Source organism: Gallus gallus, chromosome 2 (assembly GCF_016699485.2).
Source record: "Gallus gallus isolate bGalGal1 chromosome 2, bGalGal1.mat.broiler.GRCg7b, whole genome shotgun sequence".
NCBI lineage: Eukaryota > Metazoa > Chordata > Aves > Galliformes > Phasianidae > Gallus > Gallus gallus.
In genome coordinates, this window is record NC_052533.1 from 146,651,647 (window position 1) to 146,666,396 (window position 14,750).

Consider the following 14,750-nt stretch of genomic DNA (forward strand, 5'->3'; position numbering starts at 1 on the left):
GCAGCACAAGTGGCAGGGATATGCATCAGAATTGGCATTTGCAGGCTCTATGTTTAGAGCAAATAACACACCTTCATATTCCTCTTTCTTTTCAGTTGCATTCAGCAGAGCAATGTTAGAAATCCCCAACTAGACAAACAGCTGTTTGAAGAGGCAAGCCTGCTGCCCTGTCATTTCCAGGGTCTGGTGTGAGCAGCCATGGGGTCATGGCTGCATACATCCTTCCATGCATGCCCAGCATCCTTTTGCTCTCTTGTGTTGTGGCTGAGGGCTTGGGGGGAGTTTTGAGTTCTTTTGGACTCCATCTGTGTCATCTATGAAGAAGTCAAGAAGCATTTGGACTATACTCTCAAACACAGGGTTTGAATTTGGGGTGGTCCAATGTGGAGTCAGGAGCTGGATTTAATGATCCTTGTGGATCTTTCCCAACTAAGGTTATTCTATGATTCTATTATAAATGCTGAGCTGTAGGCAGGACAAAGATCCTGTTTCTGAGACATCCTGACCATACATGGATGGGATGTGGTATCTCTTGCCAGGTGTTTTGTATTGCTTTCACTCCCTTTAAACTGAAGGCATTTACACATCCTTGACTAGCTAAGGGGAGTGTTTCCATCTTGTTAACTGATGGCTGCAATGTCTTACAATTATTTTGGCATCTGGAAGTCTCAAAAAGCATTTACGACCTTGTTTCTCCATTTTTGCTAAGCCTCCTTTCCTCTGAGACTTGAGCATGGGACCATGCTGTCCAGGCGTATGTGCACTTTAATGCACCTGGTTCCTCTAAGGATTTCCCCTGAAATGCTTTCAGCACATATGACAAGGCTGCTGCTTATCGCTTGGTGTGCTGCATCTGATTCTTCCTAGCATAATGGGATCGACTGCATAACCAGCCACAAGTCTTTAATATGATGGGCTTTCCATGGTAATTGAGAAATTACAGCTGGAAAGCTGATATGAAAGCTGAGAGAGTAAGCTGAACACTTTGGAGTCTAACTGGAACATACGCTACACATGTTTGGTAATTCAGACAATTACAGGAGGAACATGCAGGTGGGTGACAACCCATTCAGTCTTAAACACTATTTTTGTTTTGCAAGACCTGCCAAAGCTTTTTGAGAAGGCACTGAGCAACCTGATCTAACTGTAGATGTCCTTCATTTCAGAGGAGTTGGACTAGATGACCTTTAAGGGTCCCTCCTAACTCAAACGATTCTATGATTCTATGATTTCCACTCAAGTGCTCTAATCAAGGCCATCAAAGGAGAGAAGGGTCCTGCAAAATGTGGAACAGCAGCTGTGAATGTCACACGGAGAGGGAAGAAGGTAGACATATCACTGATTTCACCTTTTCCTGTGTTGGAGAGGTCTTACACACTAATGAGACCATGCAACTTATGGCTCATCTTTCCATTCTGCTGTTGTCTCCGTGGTACACTTGTCACTACTCAGTACAGTCAACTTCAAAAAGTCCGATGCTCTGTTTACATTACTTGGAGGAGAGAAGCCTGCAGAAAAGAAGGCTCTAGGGAGACCTGACAGTAGCCTTTCAGTATCTAAAAGGGGCTATAAAAAAGAAGAGGTCAGACTCATTAGCAGGGTGTGTTGTGACATGACAAGGGGAAATGCTTTCAAACTAAAAGAAGGGAGATATAGAATGGATATAAGGAATAATGCTTTTATGATAAGGGTAGTGAAGCACTGGAACAGGTTGACCAGAGATGTGAAGCATGTCCTGTGCCATAGAAACATGTATGGTCGGGTTGGATGGGGCTCTGAGCAATCTGATCTAGCTGTAGGTGTTCATTGCAGGGGAGCTGGACTAGATGATCTTTGAAGGTCCCTTCCAACTCAGTGCTATGATTCTATCCTTTCACAGTGCCTTGTATTCTCACCTTTGTCCGAAGATGATCATAATGGACTATTGCTCTGATATTCTGGTGTAGCAGGAGAGCTCATATGGGACAACTTTTCTCAAAACTAAGGTTAGGAGGTATGGCCTGGACTTGTAGTTTTGGATAGTAATAGTGAGTTTAAGTGCATGGGCTAAAGTCTTGGAGGGATAAATCACAGATCTAGTGTGGAAAGTAGTTTGAGGTCATCTTGTGCAGTTACTGACAGGTGAGCCAACCTGATGAAGCCAAAGCTTGCAGAGTAGTGAAATCTGAAAATGATTTTTCTTCTTTCTTAAAGCCATGAAGTCATGGGATTACAGGGAGCTGTAGGCTTTTCTGTTTCTATTTCACACAGTTCTGTAGAGGAGTTGGAAAAAAAGTCATCCTTTTAAAGGAGAAAATCCACAAGACAAAAAGACTTCAAATATGCTACATAAAAAACACCCTCCTGATACTTCAAGCCACATTCTGAATATGAGTTTGCCTGTGATATGGTGGAAGGGATCTGATCTGCTGTTTACTAAGCAATCACTTGAACTGGGGTCAGGAATGAATATTTCCTCAGGTTTGATCAGCAGGAGCTTATTGAACTCTGCAACATGAATACTGTGGCACCTGACAGGGATTTTCACTTTTGTTTAAAGAACAAAGACACTGGCAGTGTACTTGGTTTCTTCATTTCCTCTTTATTGTAGTCCACATTATTCACCTTAATGACCTGAAGTTGCATCAGGGGAGATTCAGGTGGGATATGAGGAAAAAAAATCCTCATAGAAAGAGTAGTGAGGCATTGGAGCAGACTGCCCAGGGAGGTGGTAGAGTCTCCGTCCCTGGAGCTGTTCAAGAGGAGGGTAGATGGGGCTTTGAGGAATATGGTTTAGTGGGCATGGTGGTGATGAGTTGGTGGTTGGACTATGATTGTGGCATGTGCTGAGGATTGCTCAGTGGCTTAGTGAGTAAGACACATGGGCACAGCAGTCCTTCTGGGGTGTCTGTCCAGATGAAATGTCTGTCCTGTGACTGCCTTTGGCAGGGATATTTGGCAAGGAAGTTGTAATCATAGTATCATAGAATCATAGAATGGCTTGGGTTGGAAGGGTCCTCAGGGATCATCAAGCTCCAACCCCCCTGTAATGACAGGGAATGGACTCAGTGTTTAAGTTCCCCTCTCCCATCCCACCCATCCACGTCTACAGAGAAGTGTCTTTGCAAAAAAATCATAGAATCATGGAATCATTTGAGTTGGAAGGGACCTTCAAAGGTCATCTAGTTCAACTCCCCTGCAATGAACAGGGACACCTACAGCTAGATCAGATTGCTCAGAGCCCCATCCAGCCTGACACTGAATGTCTCCAGGGATGGGTGCATCCACCACCTCTGGGCAACCTGTTCCAGTGCCTCACTACCCTTATTATAAAAGACATCTTCCTTATATCCAATCTAAATCTCCCCTCTTTTAGTTTGAAAGCATTTGCCCTTGTCGTATCACAACAGACCTGGTGAAAGAGTCTGAACCCTTCTTTCTTATAGCCCCCCTTTAGATGTGCGTAATGCAAATTTCAACTGTGAAACATGATGTCTGCCTTTCAGTCCTTCTGGAGCAGGAATGTGAAGGGGGGGAGTGCTCATTAATTATCAGCCACATGCTCTGGATTTTAAATGGCAGTCCAAAGCCCAGGAGGCGACTGATGTTGGGAAGTGCAGAGCTTCCTCTCCAGTGGGATGGTGTGGCCTTCTGATGAGAGTCATTACAGCTCAGCATCAGCTGTATTTATGGTGCCTGAAAAGATTATCTCCAGATAATCTTACGGCTATTTAGCCAGCCATATGCTTTATTTCAATGATAATATGTATTTCTTTGTGCGTTTTAACATTGTTTATGTTAATTAAGGTTTCAGACTGGATGCTGCATATGGACTGTTTCATTTTTTTCCAGGGCTAATTTGTAGATAGTAAGTAACCCTATCCCCTACAAAATGTTCCAATTCAGTTAGCCATGATTATGAATTCACAGCTGGGAGAACGCTTTGCTTTTAACCTTCTTGCAAATTTCTCTTTCTGTCCCTCCCTCCCTCTCCAATAAAAAGAAAAGGACCTGGAGAAAATCTCAAAGATTGCTTGTCTCCCATAGGTCCTAAATCTTTTCTTAAATCATTGCTCTCTTCATTTTGCTTGTGTCAATTCTGAAGTAAATCAGTTGAAACCACCTGGAGTAGTAGCTCCTTCCTTCCTTCCTTCCTTCCTTCCTGCCTGCCTGCCTGCCTGCCTGCCTTCCTGCCTTCCTGCCTTCCTGTCTCCCGTCCCTTCCTTCCTGCCTTCCTTCCCTCCTTTCTTCCTTCCTCCCTTCCTTTCTTTCCTTTTCTTTTTCCTTTTCTTTTTCCTTTTCTTTTTCCTTTTCTCTTTCTCTTTCTCTTTCTCTTCCTTTTTCTTCCTTTTCCTTTTCCTTTTCCTTTTCCTTTTCCTTTTCCTTTTCCTTTTCCTTTTCCTTTTCCTTTTCCTTTTCCTTTTCCTTTTCCTTTTCCTTTATTTTAACATATTTGTTAATCTGATTATTTATTGTTTCTCACTGGCAGAGAGTTGTTCTGTTCAGTGCTAGGTCTGTGCTATTGAGGTGGCAAGAAGTGTAAAGCAAAACTCATAAGGTCGTGAAGGCAGAGAGATCTCAGCAGCTGAGCATGAGTTAATACCATCCCCATCTCCTGGGGCTTGTTTACAAGAATATGAAAAGCCCTTGGGTTCAATAAAAGCATTTCATTTGGGGCCATGTTTGATACAGCTACCAGGTGCAACTTAGGGGCCCATTGTTGCCCCATAAATACAGTATCTTCGTTTCCTTCAGTGGACAAGACTCTGGCAGGAGGCACTCAGCTGATGTGGGCTTTAAAGGGAAAACAGATCTATTGTGGTGGTTGAGCTGGGGAATTATAAGTGAAAAAAAAAATTTATGCATAAATATATGTACATCTTGGTTTTCTCTGCTAGGTATTTCTACATGTAAATATAGATGGAAAAATAACTTCTTCCACTTCAGTCACTTTAACAGTGACTTTGGAAAGCTGCTTTTTCTAGCTTTCAGTGAAGCAAACAGGGAACCCAGACAGAAGATGTATCGATGTGCCTATTGACTGAGAGTCCACATTGCTTGGTGGTTTGAGGAGTGACTGCTTATTCAAAATACCAATATGACTCTATCCTTTGTATGCCTCGATTACTTACCATTGAAATGAGGCTGGTGCCCCATCCCTGGAGGTGTACAAGGCCAAGTTGTATGGGGTCCTGAGCAGCCTGATCTAGTGCCCCATTTAGTGAGTGGAAACCATGCCCATGTCAGCAGGGGTGGAACTAGGTGCTCTTTGAGGCCCCTTCCATCCCAAGCCATTCTATGATTCTGATATGACACTTGATTTCTTTGAAATGAGTGCAGGAAAATGCTGGATAAGCAGGTATTGCGTTGGAGCTTCACTTTTCAGATGGATTGCTGTGTTGTCCTCAGGAGGGTTACACAGACATCACCAAGGGGCTAAAGCACTCTAATTTCAGAAGCATGTTTTTTTCCAGGAGGATAGGTTCTACTCCAGCAAAACTGGACTGACTTGTATGTTGTAGCCCATGTTTTGCTTGAAGTTTAATTTATTTCTGCTTTTACCTATGGGGTGTGAGACCTTTTACAACTCTTTTAGCAGCCAATCAAATATATATACATATATCTCTGTACATATATATATATATCTTATCTGTCTTTTTTTTTTTTTTTAAAAAAAAAAAAAGGTACAAAGCTTTTCATGTCCCTTCTTCCTGGAATCCATCCACTTTGTAATCCAGCCCTGAGGTCCTGCAGAAACTATGACTAAGATACAGTTGCTGCAGCAAAATGATTGTACATTCTTGTCCCAAGCTATTGTACAGAGCCAAAGTGTTTGAAAGGCGCTCTGGGGCAGCTTTTGGCTGGAAATGAAAATTGCTTTTGGGAATCCCACAAAAAGGATTAACTTTGACTTCATCTCTGGTTCTCCAAATTAATAATCTGCCAGCTGGATCCATGCCAAGGACTTGCATGACCTGCTTGGTTATCAAGGGGGAAATGGCCCATATGAAGCAGGAAGTAATAGAGAATCACAGTACCACCGAGGTTGGAAGAAACCTCTGGAGATCCTCTATATTATTCGTGTCTTAAGTATATCCCCCATTTTTGAAGCTTCTTTCTGTTCCATTCCTCTTCCCATAACGAAGGCTCTTCATTTGTGCAAATTCCTATTCAGAAAAGTGATTCTATTTAAGAAAGTCCTTAAGCACGTGCTTAGCTACTGTTTAAATCTACAAGACAGGGCTTAATTGCTTTTTCCCATCAAATGCTCAAATAACGTTCATAGCCATGTTGTAACATATGGCGAAACATTTCTTGTGGAACATCACTGGAATTACACAGGAGATAAATCTGACCATAGACATGAGAGACAGAACAAACTTGTCATGTTTCCTGCTAACCTTCCCAGTACAAATGTTTTTTTTTTTCACGCCGGTCTGGTTTGGGGATTTCTACAATTCCTCTTTGGCTGCCTCGTAATCAGTCTGACTATACCATTCTCTAATATTCTGCCCACATTTTCCCTTTAGTACAATTCCTCTTTCTTTCGTCTCCTCTTGAGACTGCCGGGAAATAATTCTGCTTCCTTATTAGTGTACCTGGATTCAATATTTGTGAATAACTCAAATCCTGCTCCTTTTCTTTGCCACTGAGCTGTGAGTAGGGGTTTTCCATTACAAGCCCTGTGTACTTTTCTGCAGAATAAAAGGTTTTGCTGAGAAAATAAAGGCTCAGTGCTGATCTACAGATGAAACCTGTACACACAGGCTCTCAAATGCAAACACACACATGAACTCCCTTTAAGGACCTGTTCATTACAATCCCGTTTTCTCCTCCTGCTTTTAATCAGGATCATAATGAAGGTGTTTTGCATGCAGCTATAGTATATCCTTGAACAGATCCCAGTGAAACAATCTTTGTATCACAAAATTCAGTGATCAAACCACTTAAGATTTGAAATCTGCCTTGAACTATGAGTCTTTTGCTAATATTTGTCAGCTGATCCTACGCACCCTTGTCTGGGCAGAACTCTGCCTGAATCCCAAAAGAATAGAACTCCTTCAGGCATTATTTCCTGGACTATGGAGAGATCCCATTAGTACCTCTCAGTGACATTTTATATGCCAACCACAGCAAATCTTGATGAACAGGCTCAATCATTCAGTAGCCGTGATTGGACTAGGTGATCCTGGTGGTCATTTCCAACCTTAATGATTCTATGATTGGAACACTCCAAAATCACACAATTGTCATAATGCATGTGATTTCAGTACAGCTGTGATTTTGAAGCCTTCCAGTTGTAACTGAATAATGTATTTTTAGGAGTTTGTTGGTAACCATATGTACCTTAGAGTCGTCAAAGTTGGGAAAGACCACTAAGATCTTCTCTCCAGCCATCAACCCATCACCACCATGCCCACTAAACCTTATCTCTCAGTGCCACATTTACGCATGTCTTGAACACCTCCTGTGATACTGACTCACCACTTCCCTGGGCAGACTGTTCCAATGCATTATCTTTCTGAGAAGAGTATTTTCCTACATGGGATTTTTCCTGTTTTTCTAGTCCTATATGGGCTAGAAATTTCTTTCAAAATAAAGAAGCTAGGCTGATAAAGGTTCATAATATCATACCCACACTAGGATTGTGGTAATAGTGGCACCTTGCATGGATGCCGTAAGTGAAGTATTCAGTAGGTCTTTTGATTAGGTAACCTTTTGCTCTTGTGATGGTACAATGTCCAGGAAGCCCATTGGTCAGCACTCTGAAGACTGCCTTCCTCTTGCCATGTGATAACATGTACACAGTGAAAATAGGATGGTGATACTCCTAACATGTTCTCCTAACAGCAAGTAAGTTCCCCCAGCCCATCTCCGAGCTACATCCCTAATGGGCATGAAGGTTTTCATACCAAATGGACTGCAAGTCTAAGAAAATAAGTAATAAAACAGATTCACAAAGAGGAAGAGAAAAATAAGAGTTCTTCTGAGAAATTTAAAATTAGAGGGATGGTTGTAATATCCTCTTTGGATCACCCAGCACTTGATTTTTGGTAATAATCAATTAAAAATCACAGGTAGTAACAATGGCTGGATTCATTTTCTATTAAATGGAATAGTTGGATTTATTTTGAGATGATTTACACTAATTTTCTGACTCAGCATGTCCCGCAGCACCCATCATTTATGTGATTTATAGTAAAGTGAGAAAAACTACATGGCTTTGATCCAATTGATTTCTTTGAATGCAATGGGATAAATAAGCAGGCATCAGAACAAATCTTATAACAACAAAGGGCTGTTAGTGTATGTGTTGATTTTTTCATTTGTTTGTTGTTGGTTGCTTTTGTTGTGTTGTTTTTTAATATTTCTCTTGGCCTGGATGTCACTATGTGCTCTCTCTGAGCATCAAGAAATGAAGATCAGACCATGCCAAATGTAGCTTTGGCTTTGGACAGACTTTATTTCAATATTGCAGTCACTCATTGCTGCGCTGTCAGCTTTACTGCCACAAGAATGTGAGACTGGGCACAGCATCTAGGGAGAGTTATTTGTTTTCTGATACCTTCCCTGGGGTTTCCCATTTTAGTAGGCTTTCTGATTACTTTTATTTTGTTTTCTTTGCCTTTTTGGATGAGGTTACTTTTGTTGATGCGTGGCCCAGATCTGTCCTACTCTACTCTGAAAGCTGGTAAATGAGCAAATCTGGGTTTGGGGATTGAAAGCAATGTAAAGGCAATTGTATCCACACTTTTTAGAGTCTCGGGTTGCTTGGGGCACGGGATGTATGTGTCAATGTACACATATCCAGTGCTTTGAGAATGATAGCTTTAAGTGCATATATCTGTTGTGGAGGACTGTTTAAATGGAAAAAAAATTACAGATAATTAGGAGCCCTTTGAAGAACCATAAATGAAAAGAAAATCGCCTCAGCATTAAGAAACACTCACACATAAACAAAACAAACAAAATAGTAAAACAGGAGAGTGAAGAGAAACAAGCCAATAACTACAAAAACAGCAGTCTGTTTTAGAGGAAAAGTAAAAACTGTTGTAAGGATAGGGAGAAAGGACAAATTGATGGCAAGCAGTACAAATTAAAAGCTTGAGGGAGATAAGAGAAAAAAAAAGAAGTAGGAATTTTATTGTTCAGGATTGTTAAAGTGAGTAAAAAGGAAAATTTAGTGTATGCTAAACCAAAATAAATTCTAATGGTAATGGTCTGCTACTAGTTCAAAATGACAGATTTATTTATAATAATGCAGAAATTTCAATAAATGTCTATATTCTGTAATTGGAAGAGAGCCTAGTTACTTAATCCACAACCCAACCTAATGAAATACTTTTCATTACACCAGCTGCTAGAAACAATGCCATACATCATCTAATAAAGTGAGACATTTTTAAGAGATACAAGTCTGAGTAATTTTTGCATGCAAGAGTTTTAAAAGAGCAGGGTAAGGCTAATTGGAGATCATTGTTCTTCACTAAGAGAAGAGTGGAAGTTCCCTAAGTGTGGAGAGAGCCATGTGTCCTCGTTCCAGAGCCATCAGCCTCACATCTGTCTTAGGCACAATAACTCACCATCTGATAGAGGATCCAAAAATGGGGGGATTGTGGGTAACACCATGATTATAATTGAATAATATCATACTCCTTAAAACAGAGGCATTAATAGCAATCAACTTATGGAAAATAGATTTCGTCAAGCTAAATTAATACTTCGTATGAGAATACGTAGCTGCTTGATAAAGTCTCAGCATTTGTCATTAATTTTACGCGTCATAAATAAGGCATTTTTCTTGGTGACAGTGAATAAACAGAACAACTGGTTAGCACAGTTCTTGGAAATAAAAGTGATGCATATGGAGAAGAATGCAGAAGTTACATTCCCCCTGAGATTAGCCTTGGATCAGTCAGTCCCTTCCAAGGGAGTAGGTGAAGTGATGCAGAGCTGTTGGAGAGGGTCCACAGGAAGTCCACAAAGATGCTCAGAGGACTGGAGCACCTCTCGTATAAGACAGGTTGAGGGAGTTGGGCTTGTTCATCATGGAAAGGGAGCTTATAAGAAGGAAGGAGAATGACTTTTTACACAGTCAGAAGATGCATGGAAGAAATCAAAGATTGATGCCTGATCCTGACAAACCCCAAGACGTGACGTGAATTAGCGCAGTGTGGAGCTGCCTATCCAGAAAAGGCAGATCCCATCAGCTGGATGGACAAGCAGTAGAATTCAGGCATTTAGAAAAGATTGCTCAGGTGGAAGAAAAACTGTTCTGATTGTGTGTTACTGATAGAAACATAGAATCATTCAGGTTGGAAAGACTACTAAAATCATCTAGTCCAACCATCAACCCATCACCACCATGCTCACTAAACCATGTCCCTTGATATCAAATATTCACCTTTTTTGAACACCCCCAGGGACAATGACTCCACCACCTCCCTGGGAGCCTGTTCCAATGCCTGGACACTCTTTCTGAGAAGAAATTTTTCCTAATATCCAACCTGAACCTCTCCTGGTGCAACTTAATGCCTTTGCCTCTTGTCTTATCAAGGATAACTCCTACAAGCAAAATTAGTTTGGCTTTTTTGTTTTTTTTTTTCTCTTTTCTTTTCTTTTTCTTTTTTTCTCCTTCTTTTTAACTTTAGTTCAAAAGGGAGATAATTCAGGAAGGCTCAGTGTTAGGTGTTAAATTGTGTCCAAGTAGATACGCACAACAGAATCAACACTGTGCACTGATGCTCTGTTACCTTGCTAGTACACAGCCGCTCTTTGCTTTCAGCCCTCTTCTTGATGGGAGTGGATGGATATTTTCTCTTGCTGGGAGAGGAATGGGTCAGTGTGTGCATGGAGATGAGTTCTGGGGAAAAAAAACAACAAAACTCAGCAACTCACGCCAGGTCTGCTGGAGTCAGCATCATGAAGTTCAGGCCATCTGTGATACACCTAAGGCAGCTGAGCAGCTTGGCTCCATCTGGAGCTGCCTTCGGGTTGCTGCTAGCATTCTTGCTGAGGTCCCCCCCTGTGAGGATGGTCAGATGTGGAGGGACGACATCTTACACCCATGCTCTTCCAGTGAAGGCATACAGCCCTTTTGCTCTGCCTCCTTGTTGGAGGATGCTGTTACGAAGCGGGGTTATTGTCCCTTCCATGTCTCTCCAGCTCTCCTCAGCCCTAGTCTGCTGAAAACCCTGTGAAGATGTCCCAGATCCCTTTCCCAAAACCAGGGAGGAAGGCTTTTGGGTCCCCCCGGGATGCATAGGGCTGTGAAGGACTTGGGGTGAGGGGAGTGCATGCAGGGGATGGGATGGAATTATGGGGGGCAGAGAGATGTATATGGGGTGTGAGATGGGGCTATAGGGTTCTGCAACTCTATGTGGGATAATAGGGGATAGGAATGTATGGGTATGGGATATATGGGGCACAGCCATAGTGTTAGGGAGGTGTGTATGGGTTGTGTAGGATATGGACATAAGGTTAGGGAGGTATGCATGGGATGTGTAGTACAGGGCTGTTGGGTTAGGAAGGTATATATAGGATGTTGTAGGGGTGTAGGGTTAGGCAAATATATGTGGGATGTAAGGCTCAAGGCTCTAGGGTCAGGGAAATGCGTATGGGTTGTGTAGTACAGGGCTGTAGAGTCAGGGATAAGCGTGTGGGTTGTGTAGTACAAGGCTATAGGGGCAGGGAGGTGTCTGTGAGTTGCGTAGTGCAGGGCTGTAGGGTTAGGGAGGTGTATATAGGACGTTGTATAGGGCTATAGGGTTAGAGAGGTGTGTATGGGGTATGTGGTACAAGGCTATAGAATTAGGGAGCTGTGAATGGGTTGTGTAGGACGTGGCTGTAAGCTTAGAGAGGTATATGTGGTCTGCATAGAACAGAGCTGTGGGGGTATTTATCCATGTGTGGAATCTGTGGGATAGTTTTACGATTCTGTGATCTCTATATGGAGTGTGTGGAAAGGGTTACAAGGTTATGCATAGATGTATGGGATTTTTGGGTCAGAGCTGTAGGATTAGTGAGATGTATATGAGATAGGAGGAACGTGACTGTAGGGGGAGGTAAGTGCATGGGTGTGAAGAGGGGTATTTACATGGTGTGTGTGTGAGGGGGTGACGGAGGGGTCAGAATGGACTGAGGGGACAGAATGGACCTGAAGACAGACCAGGACCAGGGCTGGGGTCAAGACCAGGGTCGGGACCAGTTCAGGGTCAGGACCAGGATCACGACCAGGGTTAGGATCACAGTTAGGATTAAGTCTGGGACCAGGGTAAGGATCAGGATCAAAACCAGCATAAGGATCAGGATCAGGATTAAGATCAGGATCAGAATGAGGGACAGGATCTGGACCAGGCTGAGGCTAAAGATAAGGATAAAGATCAGGGTCAGGATCAGGACCAGGAACAGGATCAGAACCAGAACCAGGTCCAGCAACGAAGTCAGGACCGGGTCTAGGTCCAGGACCAGGTTCAGAAACAAGGTCAGGACCAGGATAGGGCCAAGTTCCGAGCTCAGCTGGGGGTGGGACCACTGCTACACTCAATCCTATAGGGAGGGAGGCAGCGGGGACGGCGTCCCCCCCCGCGGCATCATGCCCGCTCGCCACCCTCTCTGACGGCCGCTCTCCTTCTCTCCCCGCTCCGCCGCCCCATTCCCTCCCTCCCTCCCTCTCTGCCTCCCTCCAGCAGAGCCTCCGCCTCCGCCTCCCTGCCCGGCGCCTGGTCCTGGCGCGGCTGCCGAACGGTCCCGCTCGACGCCTCCCGGACTAAATGCCTCTGTGACAAGCTCTCCGCCTTCGCCATCTTAGCCCAGCTCAGCCCCGACATGGTGAGTCCCTCCGGTCACCCGCGGAAAGGGGACGATGTGGAAGGGAGGGGTTGCGGGGCGGGAAGGGAAAGAGCAAGGGGACGATAAAATAGAAGAGATGGGAAGGCACAAACCCGAGCCCAAGTGGTGCTGGTTAGCGAGCACCCTCATCCCTGGGGGCTCTACATCCTTACCCCAACCCCGTTGCCTTTATTCCCCGGCCGCAGCTTGGGGAGGGGAGGACTGAATGGGGATGCTGCTGCATTGATGTCCCCTTCCTCTCTATTCCTCATTCCTCTTGCGCTGTGTTTTTGGAACACCGCTAAAATGTATGCCTGGGAGGGGGGGGTTCCCCCCACTCCATCGTCGCACGTGTCTTTAATTTCGAGCATCACCCCCATCCCATCCCCATCCCACATTCAGGCTTGTTCACCCCTCCGCATCCCCGTCACGTCCCCCATCTCCCGTTTAGGGCTCTTTTTTTTTGGGGGGGGGGGAGGAGGGGGGGGGGTGATCCCTGCGCCAGAACAAAAACGGGGGAGTTGCGGAGGGGGGTGTGCGCGAAGTTTCAGCCGCTGCCGGCGCAGCGATGCCCGCCTCCGCCGCCGCTGCTCGGACGGAGATTCCTCGAAATGCTCACGGGGTGGCTGCACCCTGAATCAGAGCACGGGGCGGCTGCCAGGGCACCCAGGGCACTGCCAGGGTGGCCCGAAGGGGCTGCTCTCCTCCACCTTGCATTTCTTCTTCTTCTTCTTCTCTCTCTCTCTCTCTTTTTTTTTTTGTAATTCCACCTTTTTTGGACGCTGTCCCAAGTTGACGGAGAGGAGCTCCCCCTCCTCCCCTTCCACACTCCTCCATCTGCTGGGCACTGGGAGTTACTGGGCCTGGGCAATTATTTACTAATTATGCCTTGCTTGTTAAACGCTGGCTTAATTCAGCAAAAGGGGAGGGGAAAGGAAGAAAGGAAGGGTGGTGTTGGTAAAGGGGAGGGGGGGGATCACATTTTCCAAGATGAAGGTTCGGTTTATTATTAGAAACACTAATGTATTTGGTCCACTAGTTACCATGGAAACAACATCTGCACTGAAGTGGTTTTAAAGACACAGTGTTGGTTGTGTTTGCCCGGACCCCATGCAGGTCCAGCCACTCCAAGTGGGCTCTTGAGCTCTGCGTAGAGCTGCTCTTTGGGTCCTCTAGAGTGAGGCGCTGAGCTTCTTATTTCCAAAGCAGTGCTCTGGTTGAAGAAGGTTTGAAGGTAGGAGCGTGTTCCTGCTTGGAAGGGACCCAGAAAGAGTTCATAGAATCATAGAATTGTTAAGATGGGAAAAGATCACTAAGGTCATCTAATCCAGCCATCAACCCATCCCCACCATGTCCTCTAAATCACACTCCTCAGTGCCACATCTATACATTTCTTGGAAACCTCCAGGGATGGTGTCTCCACCGCCTCCCTGGGCAGCCTGTTCCAATACCTTGCCCCTCTTCCTGAGAAGAGTGAGAACTGACTTCCTAAGTCGGTTGCATTTGATGTCCCTGCAGCAATCTTCTTCCCTGGGAAGTTGTTCTGCTGTCTGAAACGAAGTGCAGAAGGGAGGGAACCGTGCTGGTACAGGAGCGGCACCCAAATTGTACCCAGGTGACACCCAAGGTGTCCCTGCTGTGCTTGACTGAACCAGCTGGGACCCATATCCTACAGACCTCTGCCCTGTTCTTCAGCCTAGGGAAGAGAAGACCTCGCTGTGGTCTTCCAGCATTTGAAATGAGCTTATAAGCAGGACGGAGACAGAGTATCTACACAGGTTGTTAGATAGAGAACAGGGGGAATGGATTTAAACTGAAAGAGTGGAAATTCAGTTTGGATGTTAGGAAGAAATTCTTTACACAAAGGATGGTGAGGCACTGGAGCAGTCTGCCCAGAGAAGTTGTGGATGCCTCATCCCTGGTGACATCCCAGGCCAGGC

General features: G+C 44.5%; 1 protein-coding gene across 5 annotated transcripts in view; it reads left to right on the plus strand.

The window, feature by feature from the left end:
• Window positions 1–12,686: 12,686 nt before the first annotated feature.
• ADGRB1 (adhesion G protein-coupled receptor B1) overlaps window positions 12,687–14,750 on the plus strand; it is an 86,986-nt gene continuing 84,922 nt past the window's right edge. For all 5 annotated transcript variants that reach the window (XM_040695023.2, XM_040695024.2, XM_040695033.2 and 2 more), the window contains exon 1: window positions 12,687–12,810. In XM_040695023.2, coding sequence (XP_040550957.1) covers window positions 12,808–12,810 — 3 coding nt within the window. In that variant the 5' untranslated portion in view covers window positions 12,687–12,807. The remainder of the gene's footprint in view (window positions 12,811–14,750) is intronic.